This window comes from Rhizopus delemar, genomic scaffold (assembly GCF_000149305.1).
Source record: "Rhizopus delemar RA 99-880 supercont3.16 genomic scaffold, whole genome shotgun sequence".
Lineage (NCBI taxonomy): Eukaryota > Fungi > Mucoromycota > Mucoromycetes > Mucorales > Rhizopodaceae > Rhizopus > Rhizopus delemar.
In genome coordinates this window covers 287649-309481 of record NW_027137842.1, presented here as the reverse complement: position 1 = coordinate 309481, position 21833 = coordinate 287649, and the positions used below count along the sequence as shown (strand labels likewise).

The window sequence follows — 21833 nt, the reverse complement described above, 5'->3', positions numbered from 1 at the left end:
TAAAAATTAACGCGTCGACATGCCTTATTATTATTTTTTTATTGACGAATTATTTGGATAAATGGATTTATCAGTTTTTATTTACAACTTTGTGGAGACACAGTAGAACTTTATTGTAAACTTGTTTATATTTGATTGGAAAAAAGAAGGACAGAAAGAGAGAGAGAGAAAGAGAGAGAGAATGGATTATATGTGAGGCTTTTTTATATATCATTAATAAGGATATAGACATAGAATGGTAAGTGTTGTAAAATATAATCCTATTTTATAAAAATAAATATTCTCAAGTCTATTGCTCCTTTACTTTATCAATCTTTTTGTTTAATTTATCAATGATGATTGGTAAACAAAGAACGAGAATAAGAAAACCTGTTAAAACACCTATTAATGTCCAAGGAGAAGAATAGTTGGATGCCATTTTCACTGTTTTGCCCACAAATCCAAGTAGTTTTCCACTACACACAAAGATTAGTCTTGTGATAAATCACCCCTTTTTATATTTACAATAAACTGAAAGGAGACAAAAAGCCTGATTTGGGATCTACTTGATGCCAGTTTTCAAGTGTAACGAATCCAACAATGTCATTTACAGTTTTGATCGATGTCAAAACACGTACTTTATACCATAATCAGTCCAAGAGAGAAAAATATATTTCTATTTGCCTTTACCTTCATGGTTTTTGACGTGAATAACAGTAGGCAACCGGGAGATGAAGAATCTTGCTGCCAGTCCAGGATTGGTATCGACATTGACGACGCCTACTTGAACATGCTTGTAACTACTCAATTGCAACTGTCGTTCTGCTTCATAGAAAGTAGATTCAAACCTTTGACAGTAACCACACCAGTCTGCATAACTACAGATAGAATTCTTTTAATACTTGACAATAAAGTGTAAATTCTCTATTTACAAGTCAATCAACCATTCATCATTTTTTTGGACCATATTTGAAAAGTTTTCGTCTGTTATTTCAACCACTGCTTTACATAGCACAACCAAGGTACACAGCAAAAGTATAATACAACTCGAGTGTCTCATTTTTGTTTTTGTTCTTTTGCTTGTTGAAACTAATAAGAAAAAGAAAAAGTCTGTTTAAACTCCTTTTTTATCCTTTTCTTTTTTTCTCCATGAATACAAAGGCCGATCTAAAAGCTGCAAGAGAGGCCATTGGAGCCAAGAATTTTAGTGATGCTGTAAAAGCCTGTAAACGAGTGTTACTTTGGGAAGGAGAGAATTATAACGCGTAAAATGAAACCAACAATAAGCAAGAAAGTAAATGCTAATAATCTTTTAATTAGTTGGGTCTTTCTCGGAGTAGCCTATACTGGTTTAGAAGACGATCAGGAAGCAGAAGAAGCATACAAAAGAGCTATAGAAATCAACCCAGATACTATGCTTGCTTGGCATGGACTTGTCAATTTTTATGAAAAAAGAAACAAGCAAACCGAATTAGCAAAGACCATACAAGACATCTTGCCTCGTGTTGTCGCAAGGTAAAATTTGTATGTTAAGCAAGACAAAAACTGAAAAGACTGTAGTGGTGATGGAGCCAAGTTGGCAGATTACTTGAAAAAGTTAGCTGCAATTTATAAGACGACTCAACCTGAGCAGCATTTAGAGATCTTGAAGAACTTTTTACCTGGTAGTTCTTATTATGACTTAATCAAAGATCAGCCCGACTTACCACCACAGATCGACATTTGGAAAACTATCATTACAAAACTGGAAGCAGAGCAGAAGCAAAAGATTGAAAATGAGGTTGCATCGAGACGATTCAGAATGAATGTAGGCACACCTGCTCAGGTCTTGAGTGAAGTTGAAGCGGAGGTTTTTGGTGTTTCCAAGCTGGGTACAATGTATGAAAAAGTATTAGCATTGATACCAGAAGAGGAAGCAGAGCAAATTCAAATGTGGAAACTGAAGTTACTTAAGTTTTATGTAAAGCGAATCACGGGCATAAGAGATAAAGCAGAGTTGTATGAGGAAATTATGGAACTAGCAAAGGAGTTGATGTCTGTGAATGATCCTTTACCACTGGAATTGTTGATTGAGGCTGCCAATGTGGATAATCCAGGTAAATTACGACCAAAAGCTAAAAAAAAACTTTGATTTATGATATTTTTTTATTAGAAAAATATAACTGGGATTTATTTGAAGAACTGATATCACGATTTCCTGATAGTGGTTTGGCAAAATTAGGAAGAGGGTACAAGCTGAACAAACAAGGAGACGTTGATCAAGCTTTTGATCTTTTTAGCGTAAATATAAAGTATATATGATAGGCCATATGTTATTAAAAACGCATGCTATATAGGAAGGGTTGGAAGAACAACCATACAGCCTATTTGGATATCAATGTCTAAGTTGGATCTATTATGACTCGAAAGAATATGAAACCGGGTTGGAATATGCAACCAAAGGCAAAGATTTAGTTGAAAGAATCAAATCCGAATGGGGTATTCCTCTTCATAAGTAAAAGAAAAAAAAATAGGCTTTCTTTTCTTTTATATTCATCATTAACTTCATTAGTGTATTATTATCCATGGAACTATGCATGGCTCACTTTTATCGACTTATTGACAGAAAATATCATATGGACGCCACAGCACTCTATAAATCCATTCTTCAAAACGATCCTGAACAAACGAGTGCCTTGGAAGGTATTGGACTCATATTGTTAGATGAGAAACGATTAGATGAAGCCTTTGATTATTTTGAAAAAGTACACCAACTCGATACAACTAATCATACTTCTGTTGTTGAAATGGGATGGATTTATTGTGAAAAACAAAAATACGAAGAAGCCATTCGATTCATTTCAACTGCTTTAGAAATTGCCGGTAAAGACATTCCAGATTACTATTATCGATTAGGTCGTGTTTATTGGGCAATGGAAGGTACAAGCACATATAGTCATGGTTTGCTCTTTTTATACTAATTTATATACATGTACAAAGATGCCAGTAGTTCATTCAAATATTTCATGCAGGCTGTCAAATTAGATCCTTACTTTTCCTATGGATTTACTTACCTTGGTCATTATTATCGAAAAATCAAGAGTGACCATGGTCGAGCCAAAAAATGTTATCAAAAGGCCTATGTATTAAATCCTTTGGATACAGATGCCGCACTCTACTTGTCCAATTATCACATTGCTGACGGTGAACAGGAAGAAGCAGAAGCTATCTTTCGTCAAGTCTCTGAAGCAAGTCCAAAGACGGGTTGGGCATGGAGACGTTTAGGTTACCTTAATTTGGTAAGTTGAAACACGGTTTTTATCGATTCATTTTCTCTAATTTTATATGTGTAGAACGATAAATCATATAACGAATCGATTTCATGCTTCCAAAAAGCGCTTCGTGCTGATACAAATGATGTCAGTTGTTGGGAAGGTCTTGCAGAGGCTTATTCGAGAGCAGGAAGATTCGTAGCTGCTTTGAAAGCCTTTGGTCGAGCTATTCACCTTAACCCTAGCTCAATTCACGCAAACAATGAAAGAGCCTGTGTACAACAAAAAATTGGCTCATTAGACGAAGCCATCGCAGGTTTCAAACTCACGTTAACACTTGCTGAAGAACAAGGGAAATCCAACTATATTCCTGCACTATCAGGTTTAGCCGAGACATATCTAGAGCATGCCAAGGAGGATTTTAGACTAGGATTTTTTGGTCGTGCAGCAGATGGATGTAGTCGAGTGATCGAGACTTGCCTTATTGGTCTACGTCAAGATATATCTGTGGTAATGCTTTGGAAGCTTGTGGGTGACGCATGCTGCTTTTTCCGACAAATTCCTAGTTACATTCATTTGTGTGCGTATGAGAGTATTCAGCAAGTTATGCAACTTGCTGTAGATCCTCACAGCGCTCTTAAGTTTGAACAAGATACTACCAGCCATTGGATGGGTGAATTCTTATCATTAGAGGACATACAGGGTCTCGAACTGCCACACAAGACTGCCTTGGATGTCATCATGTCTTGTGCGTCTTTTGCTTACAAGCAAGCGATTGTGGTATGCAAGAATCATGCTGCTATATCACCAGCCTTTTGGCATGATTTGAGTATGGTTTATTACTATTTGAGTCTGAATGGAAATGATGAATCTGCTGTGGCTATCCAATGTGTCAAGGTGGCTTTGACTATGGAGCCAGCGCAATACATGTATTGGAATACATTAGGAGTGATCGCGATGACTGTGACTGATATGCCCAAGCTTGCACAACACGCATTTCTTAAGGCCATGGAATACAATAACAGAAGTGCGATACCTTGGACAAACTACGGGTTTCTTTGTTTATTACTCAAAGATTATGAATTGGCTAACCAGGCGTTTGATATGGCACATTCATTGGACCCCGAATGGATTTCTGCCTGGGTTGGACAAGCTTACGTAACTTCCTTATGGGGTAACGATGCAGCCGCCATCTTTGAGCATGCCTTTGAATCAAGTAGTGGATCTGCTGTAAGCATAAAACAAACAGGATTTAAAAAATGTGTCATTTAATTTTTTTCTGTAGCTGGATGCTAGTTATGGATATGCCGAAACAACTTACCAAAGGTTATCAACAAATCCAACCAATTTGATCACACCTGTCTTTGCTCTCGAGAAGCTAACAGAGCAACGATTATACGATGCACTTTCTCTAAACTTACTAGGCCTATTACTGGAAAAATTAGGTCAGTATCACAGAGCAGCTCAATCATTTGCATCCGCTATATTAGCAGTCGAAACACAACAAGAACAAAATATTATTACGCCAGAGGAAGCTCAAACTCGACTGGATAAGATTCATGCCAACCTCAGTCGTTGTCTAGTTGCCACAGGCGATTTCCAAGGAGGTATCGCAAGTTATGAAAATCACCAGGGACATACAATCTATTCTCAGTTAAATGCAGGCATTGCTCATTACTTTTTGGATCAACTGCCAGAGTCTTTAGCCCTCTTTGAATCTGCTTTAAATGAAACTCAGGAAGATATCACATTACGTCAAGATGTAATTGTGTTACTTGCTAAAGTATTATGGGCTTTAGGAGGAGAAGAACAAAGATCGGTTGCTAAAGAACAACTGTTTTCAAGGTATTAGGAAAAAAAAACCCCTGTTTCCTGCTTAGCAATAACTTTTTTCAATCAGTATTTCAGAGAACCCAACTTATTTGCCAGCTATATTCTCACTATGTGTTATGGGCATATTGGAAGATGACGAAACACTTACTTTAGCTGCTTTACAAGAACTATCAAAGATACCAGCAGATATTGCATGTAAATAGGAGTGTAGGATAAATGGAAAGTGGTAAAAAACTAATTTATTTTTAGTTACAGCAGATAAAAACCAATCAACTACCTGGCTTTTCTCCAAAGTGAATGAAATCCAGGTAAGCCAATAACTGTTTTTATTAAATTCTATTTAACCTCCGAAAAATAAACAATAATAGGGTGATTCTATTCATGCTAATCGAAGCTTAGTAAAATCCGTGCATCAAACGCCTTGGTTAGCAAAGTCCTGGTCGCGTCTTTCTAAACAACTGATCACATCAGAGCAAGTAGACAATGAAACAGTTGAAAGGATTACATCTTCTTCACTTCATATTTCTACTAGACAGCACGATGCCAATGTACAATCCGAAGCTTATGAGCTTGCTGCACTGGCTCAACAAGAAACAAATCGTGATTTGGCTCTTAAATATGCACAAAGGTCCGTCATGACGGCACCTTGGCGAATGAATGCTTGGCAGACATTGACCATATAAAAAAGTCTATTTTTAGATGTTTACTTGGAGTTTAAAAGTAAAATGAAATGACGTTTATGGCTTTAGCAAAATGAATAAAAAGGCAAAAAAATTAAAATCATTCTCTTTTATTTTATAACAAAACATTACATAATGGCTCTTACTTGTTCTGATATCTTTAAAATTTTCTTTGGTGCGTATAAAATTTATGCAAACATTCCTCTTTTTATTGACTTGATAACAATTTAGCTGTCGTTCTTCCTCCTCTTGGCGTCTTTTTGGAAAGAGGTTGTACCTGCGATTTACTGATCAATATTGGTTTAACCTGTCTTGGTTATATTCCTGGTATCAGTAAGTAACGTGTTATTCCATGATATCATTGTATTAACGTATTTTGTATGTAGTTCATGCTCTTTATATTATTCTAAAATATTAGAAAAGAAAAACACGTCGACAAATAATACATGTACAACTACTATATTTATTTATAATTAAAACATCCTTTTTTCTTTTTCTACAATCTTAATCAATCTTGACGTTTTGATATATTTTACGTACAAACTTTGAAGCAGCTACATGCCCAACAAAGCCTATTAAGGTGGTTAGATTTTGAATCATTCAAGCCTTTTTTATTATTTACCTAACATGCAAAACATGCCTAACGATAAAATGGCCGTATAACCAAAGTAAAAACTTGTTTGAAACATACCCGTCATTCTAATATAAAACATGAGTACTCTTCCTATGCATTCTATATTTTCTTACTTTGTTTTAGTCATAAAATAATAAAATGAATACAAATAAATGTAACCAGCTGTTGAAGCACATGTCATGAAACTAACCCAATGCCTAAAGAAACAAAATTTATATCAAAACGAAATTTTGCTTTTTTTTTTTTTTTTTACCATCGATGATCTTCAGAATTAAGCAAAAAGTAAGTACTGACAATAGACACGCAGGCAGAGACGATAAGCAAGAGAATAAAAACAAGCAGCATAAATCCATAAACGTAATAGATCTTGTAAGTCCAAAATGAAGTAAAAATAAAATAGATTTCAATAAATATTGATCCAAAGGGCAAGATACCGCCAAGGGTAACAATAGCTAATGGCTCTGCGTACCAAACCTTTTCTGGGATGGGTCGAGGAATTGGATTTACGCGACAAGGGAAATCAATCTGGTTACCCCAATTTCTACCAACAATGGTACCAAGCAGAGTGAGAGGAAAACATAAAAAGATCCAAAGAGCAATAACAGACAAGAGTGTGTAAAATGATATGGCACGAGAACTGGAATAGTAAATAGCTAAAGCATTGATAAACCCACAGATAAGTGAAACAGCACCTGGCCATAAACTAGCAGTCATCACAAACGTCTTGACCCAATCTCTACCTCCATATTTTACATAATACCTTGCACTTGTGTATCCTGCCACAAAAGATGTTAAGGCATACAAAAAGATGGCGGCTGTTAGGATCGTTGCTCGTTCGGCGTAAAGGTCACCCAAAATGGTATACAAGATCAAAACGCCAGATAAGATGACTAGCTGTGAGCCTGTGCCCATCAAGGCAGACATTATCATTAGTCGTGGTGGTTGTCGAAAGACATCTCCATGGACTTGTTTCCACCCATATTCATCTCCTAAATCTCTGTCCTATTTAAAAAGAGAAAGGTTGGTTTATTATAAAAGTGTCTTCGAGAAAGATTTACTTACAAAGTCAGCGAGACCCTCTTCTCGATCATATCTTGTGAAATCTCTTTTCACAGTTCTTAATAAGATGACAGATACAAGCCCAGTCAAAAATAAAACCATCATAAAAGAACTGAATATGGAGAGCCAATGGACCTAATTGCATAATCAGCATATAATCTCTCTTGACCATTTTTCCTATTTGTAGGAAATAGTTTACCTTGTGTTCAAAAAAATCAGCTTCTAATAGACTTTCAAATCTGTTTTCAAAACCAACTGACGTAGGAACCCACTCAACTGAGTAAGTAAATGGAATCGTCATTGACTTTTGATTGTACTTTAATTCGATTGGATTTCCATGCTTCAGATTCACCGATATAATCTAATAAGGGGCCGTCTTAGTTTTCTTTTGCTGTATTCATTCTTTCTTTTTTATACCTGATTGCCGTTATATTCAAATACAAAACTCTTATGTGTATACAGATAAAGAGGCTTGAAGTGAGGATCTATTTCATTGTTATTTGCTTGCTGCTCTTCTTCAGCCCCTTTTCCAATCACTCCACTCACTGGTAAATCATCTAAGTTCAAAACAGGTGAGTTATTTATTCACGTTTCTTGTTTTTCTCCTTACCAATAAACATGGTATACCAATATTGGTTATCTACAGCATATCGAAGAACCTCAATATCTTTTGAAGCTAACATCTTTTCACAATACATTTTGTTGGATACATTTTCTAAAATATGCTATTAGTTTTCTTGTCATTTTTTTTTCACTCTCTCTTTTTTCAAATGTATGCATACTTTTGAATTCTATTGGAATGCCTGAATTAACTAAATCCATTCCTTGAAGTGCTTCGCCTAAAGTTTCATGGTGATGTTGTATATTATATGGGCCTGAACAAAAAGGGAGCTGAAAGTAAGGATAAGTTTCTTGTCGGTTGTGCAAAGGTCCAACTGTATTCATCCAAACAACCACTTCGTTTCCTTCGTCATACTATAGTTCAATTCAATTGGTGAAAAGTTTTTTTTTTTATTTTTTTTTAGAAGCTTCTTTTTACCACATGGTCATGTTCATCTGCTAAAGACGTTTGTAATAAAAGAAAAGCAAGAATAGCAGCAAGAACTATTCTACTTTTGCTCTTCCAAATAGACATTAAAGAACACGTAGATTTAAAAAAAGGAGCAAAGGAAAGAAAAAAAACGTATCTTAGTGGATCAGTTATGCGGAGATTCAATGTATTTTTGGAATGAAGTTTACATGCATGTATGATTCTATCTAAGGCTGATGCATTACAGCATTAGGTCATATATGCTGATACGACTCAGTACATCTGACTTGTATTATTTTAGATAACGTTTAGCGATTTTCTATTCACATCTTTTTTATTTTCTTTGACCAATGTTAAATATATAACAGCTCCCATGAGCATCCAAAGGATATTAAAGTAATGCTCAGATTGAAGATTGAACTTTCTTGAAGAGATTTATTTCTTATAATTAAGCACATCAAAAGTACATACAACTTTCATAGCACGACATCAATTGGATATTTTAACCAAATTATTTTTAAAAGGTTATTACAGCCCAACGCCCTTATTACTACAGTCAGGACTATGTATAATATACAGCAATTTTTAGCACTAATCAATACGTTACCTGGGGAATCGAAGGGTCGAGTTTATAAAAAGCTTTTTAATGTCTCAAGAAAGAAATTATTCGGAATATAATATAATGAGCTTGCATTCCTGAGCATTCTAGAGTAAAAGCACTTGACATAATAATGAAATATATTCTCCACTATCTGTATTAGGTTCCACCATAAAAATACAATATCAAAATATGACGAAATCAATTAGTTTCTTTGAATAAACGGAGTTTATTGAGATGGAAAGTTGCTTTGAATAAGAGAGTAAACTAAAGAAATGAAAGGAAAACAACAGGACTTAACATAGGGAGCCTTCTATTTACTAAAAATATAGCTCTTTTTATAATTGTTGACCTGCTCTACGTAGCTGATAACTATTAATCATAAAATCAAAAGTGTATAAATAGCAATTTATTGCTTTTGAATAGCAAATATACCTTCTTTATTGAGAAACAAGCTTATACAAATGTGTTGGTGAGTAGTTTGATACGATAAAAGAACAGAATTTTTAGAATTGGGACACCTCAACTAAATAACTGTTCATACAACACAATGATTCTCTGTTAAATTTCAAGTTGTCAAATACTAAACCGTATTCTTTTCATAAATAATAAAAAGTGATGCTTAACCATTTTGTCATTATTTTAAAATAAATTGTGCATCTTTTTTGCAACCTGAATTTATATATTTTTAATCAATATATCCATGCATCAATCTCAATATTTATAATAAAAAATACATGTATCAAAATAAACAATTTTCCTATTGAATTATGCGCTTATGTGGAGATTTTACTAATAAACTTTATTGTTGAAAGAAGTTTTTTGAAGACAACACAAGTATTAGATAATATTAGACAAAGAAGATTGAATAGTATGTATTTTCTATAGAAGATTCATTTCAAAAAGCTAAAATAGTACTTAGTTTTGCATTTTTGTATTCTATTCTTTTTGTTTTAAAAGAAACAAAAACCAATTACTTCCAAAAAAAAGGGGGGGTAATGATTGTCTGCATTAGTAAACAATAAGCCTAAAACTCATATTTTGCCTTGTTCAATATTTCTTCATTTTTATTTACTTGAATTAAAGGACAAAGCTTTTTATGTAACCTAATAGGACAAGCTAAAAGCAGAAGTTATCAGTTATTTCGATAAAGTTATAATTCCACTAGAAAAAAAGGGGAACTTTTTATTGAAGGACAATCTGCATAAACTTCTTTAAAATTTAAAGACCTCCATTTCTCCTATTAAAAAGACACAATAAGGACAAAAAAGTTTGCATTTCATTCTTACAGATCTAACATTTATTGTTATCATATCTCTTTAAACAAAAGGCAGCTTCTTCAATATAATTTATAAAAAATTTAATATGTTTTAACTAATAAGGACTCAGACAAAAAGAAAAATAAAAGCATGACAGAAAAATAGAATTAAAAACCGAGTACACTGATTTTCATGATTTTTAGTGTTAGCCTTTTTATCGTTTGTACTTTTTTTTTTTTTTTTTTTTTTTTTTGCTAAGATTTACACGTTTCTTTTTAAGAACTGGATGGTTTTCTTTCGTTAATTATCTAAAAAGATAAAATGAGTAACATGCTTTTTGATATAAATAATGTTGGTATGTACCTCAGATGCCTGTATTTTATACTTAGAACATGTGTAAACCACTAAATGGTTTTTATTTTTGCATAACTCACTTCTTATATGAATATTCATTATATACACATTGATGCGTGCTCTAAACATCTTGCATTCTTCAAATTGGCTTAATAATCTGTCGCTTTATTCTTTGAATGTTCTCAGCAATATTAGTAGCAGCTTTTTTACGTAATAATAAACCACTCAAAAAGCTTTTCCTATGACTGTAACAATTTTAAGAAACTATTCGAATTATAGATGTAGCAGGCCATAATTATCTTTTAGAATGTTGACTTGTCCTGAGCATACATTTACAAGTTATTTTAAATTTTTATCCTAAAGACATGCATTGTTTCTATTTTTTTTTTTAATGATTTATGAACATTTATAGGAAATGAAATTTATACAATTGGCTATTATTCGTTTATAGCTCAAAAAATGTTTTAATAGCAGTCTTATAGAAGTAAATTCTGATTTTGAATGACATTCGTAGAGCACTAGTTTATATCTAAGTTATGTAACAGATTGATAATCAATAATATTTCCAAAGAGCTACGGAGGCGTTTAAGGAAGAACCGTTTGTTAGATGCGTAAATTTCAGCTATGTTGAAAAGCAGTGTATTTTTTTTTCTTCTTTTATATCACCATTAAACATTCTTCATCTTTAGTTATTTCTATGTCTTGAGATATTCAAGGATATACACCATATAAGTGTCTAATGCTAAGTAATATTATAGAATGATTATTAATAGGTTTTTGGAAATATTTTTCGCTTTTTTTTTAGATAGTGTACTTACTGTAGTATATAGTGTTTTGTTTATTGTATATTCATTTGAAAAAAGCCACGATTCCGAAGTAAAAATAAATGCATCCAAAGAGTCAAAATGCTGAATCTATGGCTTTTCGTGACATTTTGAAATGTATTACAATGATTGAAATTTCAAAAAAGAAAAAAAACTTGTTCGAGAATTACTTGCAATCTGTCAAACGTTGATAACCACAGGAAACACTGATGAAATCTGCCAGCAACGTATTAAAGACAATGAACTTACATATGAACGATTAACTAAACTCTTTTCCATGTTATTGATTCGCCCTCTCTTTTCTTTTCTTTTTACAACATGTAATTAGAATGTGCCTTGTACATTTAGAGTAAAATTTCGCTATCGTTTTATAATGACCTATTGACATTTTAAATTTCATCTATATATTTATGCTTCGATTTTATTAATTACAACTCAAAAATATAATTTTATCAATAACAACGCTTTATATATTTATTTTATTTTACCCAATATTTTTTGAGCTCTTACGTTCTAATCTTGTATACTCTTTATTAAACTTTTTTCATTAGATATACATAATTTATAATGATCAGTATGAAGTTGAAGCTCGACATCAAGTTATAAAAAAAGCCTTCTTTGCAAAATCCCGCCTTTTCCATTAAAAAGGTAAAACAAGTAATAAGTATTGATAGAAGAATAAAATTTTTGTTGAGTTATCAAACAGTCAACTTAAATATTTTATCAATTGACTGTTTATGGTACGTATGACTTAGACCAAATCACTACTGATTGCATACATATGATTGAACTGAAGTATAGCTGAAATAGGTTGCCTTTTTTGTAACGTCTGAAAATCAAAAGATCATCGTTCGTTTTTACATAGATGTATACTATTTAAAAAATTACTACGGATGGATAAGGCTGATTGTATAGAAACAATAGGCTATTAATAGTGAATATCTTGCCAAATTCTAACCAATTGTTTTTTTATGGTATGATTTATAATTAATTACAATGAGAGTATTGACCGTAAAGCATCATTTGTTTTACCTTAATTTTCCAAATTTGATTGTTTTATAATTCCTAAAATGAAAACAAATGGGATGATTGAAACTCATGCTTGCATTTATATTGAATTAGTTGTTAACATTAATTCTAAAACTATTGTACATCTCAAGAACAAAGGCTAAAGTCCATACTTTTATTTTTGAAAGTCATAATTAGTTTTATGACGACACCAGAATAATGTATACTTATCTTGTGGTACCTATAACATTAATATAAAAAAGAGGACAGAAGTTACTACGATAGCAACTAACAAATAAAAAGCCATGTAGACTGTGTAGGTTTTATTCTATTTCTGTAATTATGGATGCGTTCTTTTTACTTCTATCCTGTATTTTATGCAGTATCACAATGGTCCGTAGGACTCAATGAGACTCATGATTTTTTTTTTACCTCCGACAAAATTTTATAAAGCAATTTCCTTTTCGAATTTCTTTTCAAGTATTGATGAATCCTATCACTTCAAAAAATGAGAATACTTGTTAAAAAACTAAAGTATTTGCCTGTCGGATCTCATCATAACAGGTCCTAATATTGACTTATCAAAGTCGAGCTTTTGACAGTGGAGAGTAATTACCCAAAGACAGATTCAAACGCCTAAAAGGTTGACATGATTTAAAGAGATAAGACAAAGTCAATGAAGCCATCAACAAAGGCTACTTATTCTGACTAACATTTGTTGAGTTCAAAGTACTTAAACTAGTTTATTGAGAAGAGGTAAACGTATATAAGCGTTGCATTTTCCAGACTTTTTTTTTACGACTTCAGTTATGACCTTAAGGTGTTTAACACGTTCCTTCTCCTGTGTAGTCACAGATTTTTAATGAATACAAATGGCGATATATCGTTAGAAGAGACTAAGGGAGAGCTGATTAGATATATCTTGCCATCCTCTTTTACAATAGCCTTTTGATCTATCTCACCAATTACGATATAGCCGAAATTTACTAGTTTGTATCGTTTTACTTTGTTCTGTTTTTGTTTGGGAAAATAAAGCATGATTTATCTATACAAGTAAAATCTAAAACTTCATCTTGTACCAACAGTATCAACGATGTTAATGTTGAAACTAAGAAAGAGCTGAGAAAGAAGAATACTAAGGCCATATTAAAGAATAGAAAGAGATATGAAGTACACTACATAAAGCTTTTTTGTTGTCCAACATTAAACTAAAAAAAAAAAGTGTGATAAATGTTCAAAGTCTTGAGAAGGTAAATCTTATTTTAGGTTCCTTCTAGAAAGCTAAAAAAAAAGGCATCTCTTTGCTTCTTTGCTAAGCATATAGAAGAGGCAGACGTAGTTTTGAGCTTTGATGAGAGAGTTACATTTATACCTTATCCTCTTTTTGCATAAATTGCTTCAAGCAAATGTTAAAGAACAATCAATTTTTGCATCATAACTGACCTGATAAGATAAAAAGTGATAAAACAGGGGTACGCGTCGAGTTCCAAGAAAAGAAGACATTAAAAAGAGTGAATGGAAAACTTGCTTTGTTTATTCATCGTTTTTTTTTTTTTTTTTTTTTTTTTTCCTTTCAGTTTAAAAACAACATGCGTAAAAAGAAAAAGAAAAAACTCCTACTATCTCGCTATCTGGTCTACTTCTTTCGCTATCTGGTCTTTCATTTATGGATATGGTCATACTCCCGGCTTCATTAAGCCTTTCTGAACAACAGTCAATTCTACACTGTAAACAAAACTATCGCCGTTCTCTTCTGAAAAGGAAGCAGAACTAGGCCGCAATCGATGATTGCTTTACTTTTCGGAGGTAAGCACTTTTATTCTTATTTTGTTTATGTCTTGATGACTGAGACTGACGCTTCATATACCCTATCAGTATCACAATGGCTCATATATATAATATTGAATCGAATTCGCTGTTTGAAAAAGATGAATTCCAAATAAAGGATGGGACCTGCCATTTTTCCTGTTTTGTGACCTTTCTTTTAAGCTTGGACCCTGCCACTTTCTTTTTTTTTTTTTTTCTTTTTTTTTTTGTCACCATATAAAAAAATATTAGAAGAATGAATAGACCCTGGATATCAGCCTCACGTAATCTGTTCTTACGCACCACTGCTCGCCAATGTTCCTTAACAAGAGCTCGATTACCTATACAATTCCGTCGAAGCTTGACACAATCGGTTGTTCGACCCATTTCCTTCAAGGGCATTTTCCGCAGTTCAAATGAAGAAAAGCGTCAAGTTCTTTTAGAGCAAGACAATTTGTTTCACGTCTTGTCAAAGTCACCATTACCCGAAATGAGAGACAGGGCTTCGATGATTAAAAAATACGGCACTTGTCCTGTTTGTGAAAGTGAAGGTCACAAAAACAAGCCAACATATGATTGCCCAGATTGTGGATACCCAACACACTGCTGTGAGGAACATCATCATCAAGGAAGAGAGGCTCATAAAGAAGTATGTTCTATTTTACGTCAAGTCAATGAGGACGATCATGATTTACGTTCCGGAAGATCTATGAAAGAATTTGAATTTCCAAGTAAGAAGACAAAAGGATTTGTTGAATCAACTGTTCATTAAACATTTTATTTTCAGGTGCACAAGGATTCGATGAAGCTGTGAATATGGCAAACTGGGATGTGTTTTTCTATACCCGTAGCTTTCCATCCATGGATTCTGATCGATCTATACGCCATGTATCAAAGTTATTGACTTATCCAATTACTATTGCTTCTGTCTTACATCAAGCTACTCCATATAAATACGGAGAACAGATCACAGCTGAAGGCATGCGATCTATAGCAGGTAAAAAAAAAAAAAAAAAAAAAAAAAAATGCCTTAAATTTTTCTATTGAACTTTTTTTATAAAAATAATAGCTTTAAAAACAGTTTTGTACCCTACTAATCAATTAAACAATGATGCTCAAGCTCAAGTACGTACCGAGACTGTCAATATTTACTTATTGGGAGCTCGTGCTGAAGCCACCTTGCCTTCTCACATCTGGCTTCAACTTGCCTATCTCTTCCCCTCAACACCTTTTCATATTCATTTTGTTGGACCTGACGCCCTAGCTCCTAACCAAGAACCTCATACAACCTCTGTCAATGAACGTCTGTTTTTCACGTATGACAATGCCTTGTACGAAGATTATCACGAAAAGATTGAGAAATTCGATCCTTACACAGACTTGTTCTTCATGTTCTCTCCTGGTATTGGACAATTTAAAGAAGGTTGGAAGCCATCAATTGAAAAATTGTTAGAGACCAAGTGCCCTATATTTATCACAGGCTATGATGAATCTGATATGGACAGCGATATTAAGGCTGTCGAGCAAGACTACCAATTCGATTGGATTTTGAAGCCTACAGTGAATGAATATCGTAGTTTGAAGAGAGATGTGAATTTGATGGATGTTAGACAAACGATTCTTGCTAATTATGGTATCTGGGGCATTCGTGGTAAACGATATGATGTTGTTCATGACCCTGAGGCAAATGAATAAAAACCAAAAGAAGAACTTACCCCTTCTCCCCAACATAAAGAATACCCTTTTTGCTCCTTTATTTTTATTATTAATGTTTACTATTTCTGCCAAACCAAAAAGCCATTGTTGACTTGTTCATTTCAAAGGGAAAAAAAAAGGGGAGGGAGCAAATGATTTAATATACTTTCTTACTTTTCCACAGTCCGTTTAAATTAAAAAAAGAAAAAGAAAAAAAGAAAAAGAAAAAGAAAAAAGAAGGTCTTATTTTTATTTTTTTGCTTTTTCGCCACAAGCCTATTTTTTGTTTAATTCTATTGTTTCATTGTAATGGTCAAGCTGCATGAATTGATAAACAAAAGCCCTCCTTGAAATACAGGTCCATGACAGCTCCTTGGAAACAGAAAAAAGGGTTCTGTCGCAGACTTAAAAAATTCATGTAGTACACACTCTCACGTACAGAAGTTCTTTTTTTAATTCTTTTTTTTTTTCCCCTTTTTTTTTTTTTTTCCTTCTTGTCATCTCTCTCATCACTTTTATTCAGCACACAGACATAATATTAATGGCAGCGAGAGAGGTTATATGCCAAGTTCGAGCTTTATATTCTTATGAATCCAACGACCCTTCCTCGTTATCTTTTAAAGCAAATGCAATCATAGACGTATTTGCACAACTAGAGTCAGGTTGGTGGGACGGTCGGTAAGTCAGAACAAAAGTAAATCTTCTGTATGTTCATAAAATTGATAGATGTGAAGGCAAAAGGGGTTGGTTTCCGAGCAATTACGTCGAGATAATTAATCAAGTAAAGAAAAAGGAGCAAAAACCTGTCATTTTTTTTTCCTATTAAAAACTGATCTTCAATCTGAATAGCAACAACCTGCTAAGCGAGCGGATGTAAAAAAGCAGTTACGATTAAGTTTACACGTAACAGACGCCATTTTATCCACACACACAGCAGGTACAGACTGGATACTTCAAACAACAGAAGATGGATCAGAGCAGTATTATTATAATGTCAAGACACATGAAATGAGATATTCTATTCCTCCCGAAGGCTATTCAATGGACGAAGAAGGCTTTTCACCACCTGTGCGTCCGGTACGCGCACCAAATCGTGTTACAGAAGACAATCATCGTCTGTTTGAAGAAGAGGAAGTCGGAAAAGAAAATAGGGTAATTCCAGAAATAAAGTTCTTTTGCATCATTCATAAAACAAAAAATTCAATTTAGTTACCGCCTGATTGGATGCGTAAGATGACACCAAAAGGAAGATATTATTATTGTAATGTGAAAACAGACGAGACAACATGGGAACTGGAAAATATTGATCCAGACACTGGCTTACTGGTAATACAAAACACAATGGGGTCTTACTTTATTCTTTTTCTTATCAAACATATTTAGGTAACGCCACAACCTAATTCACCCCTTTCACCGCCATCAGAACCTTCCAACGATAAGGAAACACAAATTACCTGGACATCCTTATCTTCCACTATAGCCCACGCTATTAGCAGTCTCAAGGAATCTATTCGTAACGGCAAAAATACCGAACTTCGCCAAGAGGCAATTCAAATTGTCCATCAGATCCGTTTACTACTCTATGTCTCCAACTGTCTCGACAAGGAAAGTTCCATCCATTTGAAATCTAATAAACAACTCCGCAACCTACACCGATCTTTACTTGCCGCAGTGGCCAAATTGATTTTATCCGCCAAGGTGGCCTCAACCACTTGGCCTGGCCCTGACGCTCTTAATAAATTGATGAACGATGCTGATGACATTTTGGTTTCTGTACGCCATTTTATGGCATGGGCTCAAGATATGCGTATCACATTAAAAGACAGATTCAAGCCTGAATTAGACGACGCTGTTTGGAAAAATCCAATTCAACTCAACATGCGACACCGCGCCATGCTTACTGGTTCTGATACAGCCACGACTATCATTGTCCTGGCCGAGAACGTCCGAGGTGCGGTTGCTTCATTCACCGAGAGTGTTAAGGACGCTTATGGTCCCTTCAAAGACGATCCGAAAGATTTAAATATCACGTTAGAAAAACTAAAGGCCAATGCGCCCTTGCTTGTAGCACAGTTTCGAAATTTGAGCAACACAACAAGTCAGTTGATGAACGCAGTAGATCAGGTCTTTGAAGAGCAACAACACGTCAAAGCTGAGGCTATCATCAAGGCCAAACACCCAATCTACGGTGCCATGGGCTCACTCTTTGTTGTCTCACAACAGGTCACCAACAGTCAGATGGATGCCATTCAGGCAGATACTGCCTATGAACGTATGCTGAGATCTATTGAGGAAATCGAGCTGGGTGTAGAAGATGTGGTTAATCTGTCACAGATGGAAGAGGAAGAAATTGTAAAGGAAGAAGAAACGGCTGCTTCTCTGGAAGAAGATATCATTCTTGACTTTCCTACTTTCTCGGGCGCCAAAGATGTCAAGTTGAACAAGACTTTTGATGAGCCGGCTTCTCCTCAAATACCAGTGTCTTTACCGCCTAATACACCTCATAGTGATGTTCCTTGGTTTTTAATAGCTGATATGGATTCAAATGAGATTGTGTTCAATGCGCAGGGCGCTGTGAAAGGTGGTACTGTGCATGGGCTAGTACAGCGATTGACACAACACGATCAATTTGGTAAAGGAGAAAAAAAAAGTTGTTTTTGTTTATATTGATTTTTACTTCTTTTCTTGCAGATGCCAAGTTTAACGTTACATTTTTGCTAACCTATCGATCCTTTTGCACAACAGAAGAACTATTTAATGAACTCTTTCAACGATACCAACTCAAACCACCAGAAGGATTAACGATGGAAGAAGTAGAGGTTTGGAATGAAAAGAAGTTGAAACTTGTTCGATTAAGGTGCGTACATCCATTTGTTTTATTTACTAAATAAACTCAAAGCACATAATAGAGTATTCAATGTCATAAAATCATGGCTGGAAACCTATTTCAACGAACAAGAAGATCGACCGATCTTATCCACTCTAAGTCAATTTACAGACCAAGTGATTTCCAACTCGATGAAATTCGGTGCCGAACAACTGACGAAATTGATCAAGAAGCGTTTATTAGCCGAGGATTCTGGACAGATTCGAAAAATGAAGCTTAATGTGCGCACAGAGGACATGCCTGTGCCCATCTTACCCAAGAACCTGAAACGAATCAAGTTGCTTGAAGTTGACCCACACGAACTTGCGCGTCAGATGACCATCATGGACTTTCGTCTGTACAATCGTATCAAGCCTGTGGAATGCCTGGATAAGAATTGGGGGAAACCGGATGTAGAGGAAGGTACACACATTGCGGCCAACGTCAAGGCCTCGATTGAACACTCAAACCAAATAACAGCCTGGGTGACAGATTCGATCCTGACCATGGAAGAAGTCAAGAAACGCGCCACGGTTCTAAAACATTGGATCCTTGTCGCCAATCGCTGTCGAATGCTCAACAACTTCAATACTTGCATGGCCATCCTCTCAGCCTTTGATAATGGCTCCATCGGTCGTCTGAGACGTACCTGGGAATTGATCAGCGGACGGCCAATCCAGATCCTATCCCACATTCGTCGCTTGATGGGTGCGAATCGTAATTTTAGTGAGTATCGTGAAATCATTCACCGCATCAACCCACCCTGTATTCCTTTTCTGGGCATTTACCTTCAGGACTTGACATTCATTGAGGATGGCAACTCGAATTTCTTGAAGAAACCAAATCATTTGATCAACTTTGCCAAGCGTACAAAGACAGCTGAGGTCATTCAGGATTTGCAGCAATATCAATCAACGCATTATATGCTCACAGTTGTACCTGACATTCAGGAGTTTATCAAGACACATTTACAATCCAGTCGAGATGAGGAAGAGCTGTATAATTTGAGCTTAAAGTTAGAACCAAGGTAAGCAATAAAAAGGAAACTGGGAAAAGATTAACTTCATTTTTTTTTAAAAAAAAAAAAAATAGGGAGCGTGGTGAAGATACAATTGCTAGAAGATTAAAAGAATCAGGATTATAACTCTAATTTAAACCATATTAATTACAATAAAAGTTTAATTTTTATATATCCATACTTCAAAATATAGAACATTGCTTTACGAAAAATAAAAAAAAGAAATGATTTTTCTCGTTTCGATTTATAAATATTGCGTAAAGGACAATTTTATAGGCTTGGTGAATAGATGATTATTGTAAACTTTATTGTCAATAAACCATAATAATACATGTTTGCTATTTTATTTGAAAAAGATTAAAGAGCATTAAACACCTATCTTTATTTGCAAACATAAATAATTGATTTTTCAAGACTGATTTTAGCCCTTTTTTTATGGTAAAAAACATATTCTGGTTATGATACATTTCGCTAATAGAAAAAAAAAAAAAAGAGTTTCTCAAAGACTTTCAAAAACAAAATATCCTAATTTATACTAAAGAGAGTAATGCTTTGAGGGTAACATGGTTCTTTCCGACGAAAATAATTTCAACCAGAAAAGTGGCTTAGCCGAGTCGCCTCATCTCAACACCAAGGCTACATCAACGTCCAAAACATCAGCACAACGATCTTGGGCACGGGTAGTGACCAAAAACCGTAAATCACTGTTACATTCGACTAATTCTTCCTCGACGGTTAACATGGTTACGTCCACACCGAGCACTTCGGATGTCCCGATGATCTCTAAGACCAGTATATGGCGAACAGGGCATGGTTCAGGCAGTGTCTTTATCGATATGACAGGTCGCAAGGAATCGAAAATTGAGTTTCTCCATTTGGTTGCTCAACAATATCCTTCTCGCGTAGGAGTCCTCACTCAACAAGTTGGAACTCTTAAATTTGCCGAGATTAATTTTGCACCTGATGACGACGCATTAAGTGAATGCCTGGCGAACGGTATTTCTTTTGCAGATAAATCAACCATCTTACCTTGTCGAGCGCTTGACACTCACATGCAAGTTGTCCGTCTGCGTCTGTCCAACTTACCCTTTTTGAATGAGAAGGACTTGATGAAAGGTCTGGAAAAAAGTTTGAGAAAATATGGAGATATTTTGGACGTTGGGATCCTTTTAGAGCCCACTACAGGTACCTATATGTGTACTGGTTATGCCGTCCTTAATGTGACTTCCAAAACTGAGACTTTCGAGCCTTTAACTCATTTGATTCCTTGGGACGAACAACGGGAGTGCGGTTTCTATGCAGTGCGGAATCAGATGCCTGTGTACTGTCGATACTGCCATGAGGAAGGTCATGTCGTAGCTAATTGTCCTAAGCGTAAAACTCGACATACTTGTTGGAATTGTGGCGTTGTAGGTCACATAGCTGCAGAATGTTCACGGGACAAACCGTCCAAGAAAGCTCGTAAGCAACCTGAGCCTCCTACTAAGCTCTTTGATACAGTACAATCACATAATGTTCCCCCAGAAGTGATGCCAAATGACGTCTGCACTCCTGATGAGGTCTCTGAGGAGCTTATGGAAGATTTAATGGAGCCTGATGCTCAAAATAATATGTCTGAGCCTCTAGATACAACTGTGCCAGTTGATGTCCCTGCTCCCACCTTGAATATTGAAACCGCTTCTAAGCATAGTGTCAAACGGCAAAAGAAAGATCGTCGACCTACCCCTTACGTTCTACCAGCCACTCGCTCAAAATCCACTTTGCTCAAAGCCCAACTTCCCACACCTGAGCAAGACGAATCTGTGGATAATACATCCTCCATAACTGATACAGCCCATTTGGACTCCTCCTCCTCCGATACCTTAGCTGGAGAGGACAGCTATACCGCCAACTTACAATAATATGAGTAATAAGTCTAAAAACTTGTTACTGCATATTG

General features: G+C 35.0%; 7 protein-coding genes across 7 annotated transcripts; 4 read left to right on the top strand and 3 right to left on the bottom strand.

The window, feature by feature from the left end:
• Positions 1–655: 655 nt before the first annotated feature.
• On the bottom strand, positions 656–946 carry RO3G_15397 (uncharacterized protein; the record flags this gene model as incomplete). The annotated part of the gene is made up of 2 exons (XM_067669981.1): positions 656–857; positions 912–946. 2 exons carry the CDS (start codon positions 944–946, stop codon positions 656–658), a joined length of 237 nt encoding a protein of 78 aa, XP_067526082.1.
• Positions 947–1249: 303 nt separating this feature from the next.
• On the top strand, positions 1250–5746 carry RO3G_15396 (uncharacterized protein; the record flags this gene model as incomplete). The annotated part of the gene is made up of 11 exons (XM_067669980.1): positions 1250–1494; positions 1540–2075; positions 2132–2259; positions 2316–2473; positions 2531–2898; positions 2959–3257; positions 3312–4460; positions 4516–5075; positions 5131–5258; positions 5313–5371; positions 5432–5746. 11 exons carry the CDS (start codon positions 1250–1252, stop codon positions 5744–5746), a joined length of 3945 nt encoding a protein of 1314 aa, XP_067526081.1.
• Positions 5747–6247: 501 nt separating this feature from the next.
• On the bottom strand, positions 6248–8571 carry RO3G_15395 (uncharacterized protein; the record flags this gene model as incomplete). The annotated part of the gene is made up of 10 exons (XM_067669979.1): positions 6248–6315; positions 6366–6442; positions 6491–6574; positions 6631–7379; positions 7440–7571; positions 7636–7797; positions 7854–7993; positions 8047–8151; positions 8219–8411; positions 8476–8571. 10 exons carry the CDS (start codon positions 8569–8571, stop codon positions 6248–6250), a joined length of 1806 nt encoding a protein of 601 aa, XP_067526080.1.
• A 3096-nt stretch (positions 8572–11667) lies between these two features.
• On the bottom strand, positions 11668–12601 carry RO3G_15394 (uncharacterized protein; the record flags this gene model as incomplete). Its single annotated transcript, XM_067669978.1, has 3 exons — positions 11668–11745; positions 12390–12426; positions 12534–12601. The coding sequence occupies 3 exons, from the start codon at positions 12599–12601 to the stop codon at positions 11668–11670; spliced, it is 183 nt and encodes a 60-aa protein (XP_067526079.1).
• Positions 12602–14571: 1970 nt separating this feature from the next.
• Positions 14572–16010, top strand: RO3G_15393 (uncharacterized protein; the record flags this gene model as incomplete). The annotated part of the gene is made up of 3 exons (XM_067669977.1): positions 14572–15046; positions 15103–15312; positions 15385–16010. 3 exons carry the CDS (start codon positions 14572–14574, stop codon positions 16008–16010), a joined length of 1311 nt encoding a protein of 436 aa, XP_067526078.1.
• Positions 16011–17018: 1008 nt separating this feature from the next.
• Positions 17019–20020, top strand: RO3G_15392 (uncharacterized protein; the record flags this gene model as incomplete). The annotated part of the gene is made up of 6 exons (XM_067669976.1): positions 17019–17162; positions 17220–17336; positions 17394–18642; positions 18702–18867; positions 18920–19903; positions 19969–20020. The coding sequence occupies 6 exons, from the start codon at positions 17019–17021 to the stop codon at positions 20018–20020; spliced, it is 2712 nt and encodes a 903-aa protein (XP_067526077.1).
• A 614-nt stretch (positions 20021–20634) lies between these two features.
• On the top strand, positions 20635–21795 carry RO3G_15391 (uncharacterized protein; the record flags this gene model as incomplete). The annotated part of the gene is made up of 1 exon (XM_067669975.1): positions 20635–21795. The coding sequence occupies one exon, from the start codon at positions 20635–20637 to the stop codon at positions 21793–21795; it is 1161 nt and encodes a 386-aa protein (XP_067526076.1).
• Between the last annotated feature and the right edge of the window lie 38 nt (positions 21796–21833).